This window comes from Triticum urartu, chromosome 4A (genome assembly GCF_056163025.1).
Source record: "Triticum urartu cultivar PI428250 chromosome 4A, HENAU_Tu73, whole genome shotgun sequence".
NCBI classification, from domain to species: Eukaryota; Viridiplantae; Streptophyta; class Magnoliopsida; order Poales; family Poaceae; genus Triticum; species Triticum urartu.
Genome location: NC_141876.1, coordinates 186,693,597 through 186,698,377, shown reverse-complemented (window position 1 = coordinate 186,698,377; position 4,781 = coordinate 186,693,597). Strand labels below are relative to the sequence as shown.

The 4,781-nt window shown below is 50.0% G+C and overlaps 1 protein-coding gene across 1 annotated transcript; it reads right to left on the bottom strand.

Moving 5' to 3' along the window:
* Window positions 1–3,539: 3,539 nt before the first annotated feature.
* Window positions 3,540–4,479, bottom strand: LOC147975324 (uncharacterized). The gene is made up of 2 exons (XM_087519645.1): window positions 4,197–4,479; window positions 3,540–4,117 (listed from the first exon to the last, which is right to left on the bottom strand). The coding sequence occupies exons 1-2, from the start codon at window positions 4,477–4,479 to the stop codon at window positions 3,918–3,920; spliced, it is 483 nt and encodes a 160-aa protein (XP_087375771.1). The 3' UTR covers window positions 3,540–3,917.
* Window positions 4,480–4,781: the final 302 nt, after the last annotated feature.

The window sequence follows — 4,781 nt, the reverse complement described above, 5'->3', positions numbered from 1 at the left end:
AGTTCACTCGGAGCACTGGACCATGTTCTTCGATGGATCTAAGATGCTGAATGGTTCCGGTGCTGGGGTAGTATTGGTTTCCCCCCCGAGGAGATAAGCTCAGATATGTTCTCCAGATTCACTTCGATTCCTCCAATAACGAAGCAGAATATGAAGCACTTTTGTATGGGTTGCGCATGGCCATTTCACTCGGCGTCCGTCGCCTCATGGTCTATGGCGACTCAGATTTGGTGGTTAATCAGGTGATGAAAGAATGGGACGTCAGAAGTCCAGCTATGACTGGTTATTGCAATGCAGTGAGAAAGTTAGAGAAGAAATTCGAGGGGTTAGAGCTTCATCACATCCCCCGACTGAAAAATCAAGCGGCTGATGATTTGGCAAAGATAGGCTCCAAGAGAGAAGCCATCCCCAGCAATGTGTTTTTTGGAACACATCCACTCGCCATCAGTCCAAGAAGATCCGTTTACAGATGAAGCCCCGCAGCCAAAGAATGCCACAGATCCGACTGAAGTTGAAATTCTGGCAGTGGTCGACCTAATCATGGAAGTTTTAGCAATCACCCCTGACTGGACGATACCGTACATCGCGTATATCCTGAGAAAGGAACTCCCAGAGGAAAAAGAAGAGGCTCGACAGATCGTCCGTCGATCCAAGGCCTTTACAGTCATAAAGGGACAGTTGTATAGAGAAAGCGCGACTGGAGTCGGTCAGAAGTGTATAACACTAGAAGAAGGTTAGATAATCCTTGATGATATCCACTCGGGGACCTGTGGCCATCATGCGTCCTCTCGGACCATTGTGGCTAAAGCATACCGAGCGGGATTTTACTAGCCAAGAGCGAATGAAATGGCAAAAGAGATAGTTGACAAGTGTGAAGGGTGCCAGTTCTACTCCAACATGTCGCACAAGCCTGCATCAGCCCTGAAGACCATTCCACTCGTCTGGCCCTTCACTGTTTGGGGACTGGACATGGTTGGCCCATTGAGAACAGGCAGGAGCGGTTTCACACATGTGCTTGTGGCAGTCGACAAGTTTACCAAATGGATTGAAGTTAAGCCTATCAAGAATCTTGATGCTTGCACTGCTATCAGTTTCGTCAAAGAGTTAACATTCAGATATGGAGTCCCGCATAGCATCATCACCGACAATGGGTCAAACTTTGATTCAGACAAGTTCAGAGCTTTTTGCGCCTCTCAAGGCACACGAGTCGACTACGCATCGATCGCCCACCCCCAGTCGAATGGACAAGCAGAAAGGGCAAATGGTCTGATTCTCAAAGGACTAAAGCCTCGGCTGATGCATGATCTCAAGCACGCAGCAGGCGCTTGGGTCGACGAGCTTCCGTCAGTTCTGTGGGGATTGAGGACCACCCCGAATCGGTCGACTGGAAGAACTCCGTTCTTTCTGGTTTACGGAGCGGAAGCAGTCCTGCCGAGTGATCTACTTCACAATGCACCCCGAGTCAAGCTTTATACCAATGATGAAGCAGAACAAGCCCGGCAAGACGCAGTCGACCTCCTGGAAGAAGAAAGAGAAATGGCTATGATCCAATCGACCATTTATCAGCAAGACTTGCGTCGATTCCATGCCAGAAATGTGAAGAGTCGAGCCTTCCAAGAAGGAGATTTGGTCCTCCGAGTGGATCAACAGAAACCACACAAGCTCGCTCCTACTTGGGAAGGTCCCTTCATCGTCACCAGAGTCCTCCACAATGGAGCGTATCACCTTTACAATGTCGATCGCCAGATCAATGAGCCACGAGCTTGGAATGCAGAACTGCTCCGCCCCTTTCACACTTGAATTCTCACTCGGATGAGATGTAATAAGAAAAACTTCTGTAGTCTATTTATCAAAGACAAGAGTGTTACAAGTTTTCCTATAATTGTTGTTGCTTTTGTTTGCGTGTGAAATCCCCCAGTAGGTGGCTTAGCTGCGAATCCGTTTCGCCTAAGTTTGTAAAAAAATCCTACCGAGTGGTGAGCCAGACTCCCACTCGGAGGCTTAGCTGCAGCTCAGTGCTCGCCTAAGTGTTTAAAAATCCTACCGAGTGGCGAGCCAGACTCCCACTCGGAGGCTTAGCTGCAGCCCAGTGCTCGCCTAAGTGTTTAAAAATCCTACCGAGTGGTGAGCCAGACTCCCACTCGGAGGCTTAGCCGCAGCCCAGTGCTCGCCTAAGTGTTTAAAAATCCTATCGAGTGGAGAGCAAACCTCCCACTCGGAGGCTTAGCTGCAGCCCAGTGCTCTCCTAAGTGTTTAAAAATCCTACCGAGTGGAGAGCAAACCTCCCACTCGGAGGCTTAGCTGCAGCCCAGTGCTCGCCTAAGTGTTTAAAAATCCTACCGAGTGGCAAGCCAGACTCCCACTCGGAGGCTTAGCTACAGCCCAGTGCTCGCTTAAGTTTTTAAAAATCCTACCGGGTGGTGAGCCAGACTCCCACTCGGAGGCTTAGCTGCAGCCCAGTGCTCGCCTAAGTGTTTAAAAATCCTACCGAGTGGAGAGCAAACCTCCCACTCGGAGGCTTAGCTGCAGCCCAGTGCTCGCCTAAGTGTTTAAAAATCCTACCGAGTGGTGAGCCAGACTCCCACTCGAAGTCTTAGCTGCAGCCCAGTGCTCGCCTAAGTGTTTAAAAATCCTACCGAGTGGTGAGCCAGACTCCCACTCGGAGGCTTAGCTGCAGCCCAGTGCTCGCCTAAGTGTTTAAAAATCCTACCGAGTGGAGAGCAAACCTCCCACTCGAAGGCTTAGCTGCAGCCCAGTGCTCGCCTAAGTGTTTAAAAATCCTACCGAGTGGTGAGCCAGACTCCCACTCGGAGGCTTAGCTGCAGCCCAGTGCTTGCCTAAGTGTTTAAAAATCCTACCAAGTGGTGAGCCAGACTCCCACTTGGAGGCTTAACTGCAGCCCAGTGCTCGCCTAAGTATTTAAAAATCCTACCGAGTGGAGAGCAAACCTCCCACTCGGAGGCTTAGCTGCAGCCCGGTGCTCGCCTAAGTGTTTAAAAATCCTACCGAGTGGTGAGACAGACTCCCACTCGGAGGCTTAGCTGCAGCCCAGTGCTAGCCTAAGTGTTTAAAAATCCTACCGAGTGGTGAGCCAGACTCCCACTCGGAGGCTTAGCTACAGCCCAGTGCTCGCCTAAGTGTTTAAAAATCCTACTGAGTGGAGAGCAAACCTCCCACTCGGAGGCTTAGCTGCAGCCCGGTGCTCGCCTAAGTGTTTAAAAATCCTACCGAGTGGTGAGCCAGACTCCCACTCGGAGGCTTAGCTGCAGCCCAGTGCTCGCCTAAGTTTTTAAAATCCTACCGAGTGGAGAGCAGACCTTCGGAGGCTTAGCTGCAGCCCAGTGCTCGCCTAAGTACGGAACACATCCCAATCCGCAAGGACGACGAGGTGCAAATCGACTGCTACCTTCTCCTTCGGAGTTGCACCACAAATACAAAGTTATTTCAAGTGAAGAACAAGTTCCACTCGACAGATAATTCATGAAGATATTCAACGATAAATCAAGTTCAGATAAGATCCAAAGGTTCTAAACCGCAGATCAAAGTACTCGAGCCTCCAACTCGACGGAGTTTAATGGTTACAAAATCCACTCGGCATTCCGAGGCAAATTTAAAGTGAAGCATAAAAGTTTTTATTCCTCATGCGGAGGACTGGAAGGGGCGACGAACTCGTCCAAGTCGATCCCATCTGCAACGCGAGTGGCAGCAGCAATGAAAGTCTCCATGAAGTCTTGAAAGTTGTGCTTCCTGGTATTGGCAACTTGGATGGCGGCCAACTTTTCTTCTCGCGCCTCCTTGCAGTGGACGCGGACCAGAGACAGAGCGACGTCAGTGCCACATCTAGCAGAAGATTTCTTCCATTCTGCCACTCGACCTGGGACTTCATTCAGTCGAGTCATCAGGGACTCGAGGTCATTCTAAAGCGTCGTCCTAGGCCAGAGCGACATGTCGATCCGTGACATCGCAACCTTCAACCGAGCAAGATAGTCAACAAAGCCGGCAACACGAGATTCCAGTCGGAGCACGTTCATAGCAGCCTCGTCCTTCACTGGAGAATTGATGGGGTCCAAGTCTGTATCCACTCGACTGGTCTCCTCTTTGAAGTTCTGGCAGAATTCTGTAAACACAATTCAAGGATAAGTCAGTGGCTCTACGCAGATTTAGTAACTGCAAGTCAGTCGGGCCGGAGTAATTACCCTCGAGCATGACGAACAGCTTCTTGGCGAGTCCACCGAGATAAGCCTCCAGATCGTTCCTCTTCCCCGCCAATTCACTTGCCTTGTCATTCAGAGCTATATTGCCATTCTTCAGACGGCTGACCTCTCGATTAGCCGCGTCGAGAGCAGTTTTCAGCCTGGAGTTTTCCTTTTCAAGAGTACCGACTGAAGCCAGTTTTTCTTCAGCAAGCTTCGTTTTGTTCAGGGCCTCCTTCTGCGCTTCGGCAAGGTCTTGATCCTTCTTCTTCAGAGCCTCCTCCATTTTGTCTGCGAAACAGCAAGTGAGATCAACATCGAGGACGGCCAGAAAGAAAGGACAGTCGACAAAAGCTCACCAGCCATACCTTTTGCTTCGTCCCTCGCCTTCTGCAAGTTCTCCTGAGCAAGCTTCAAGTCAAGGTTCAGCTGGATCTGTTTGTTCTCCAACTGAGTGTAGCGAGCCACAAGTTCACAGGATTTCTGCAAAAAATCAGTCGACAGACATCCAAGATAAGTTGCTTCCGAGTAACCAAGAGACAATGATGGCGTTTCTAAGACTACAGCCGAATCAAAAACATTCGACAG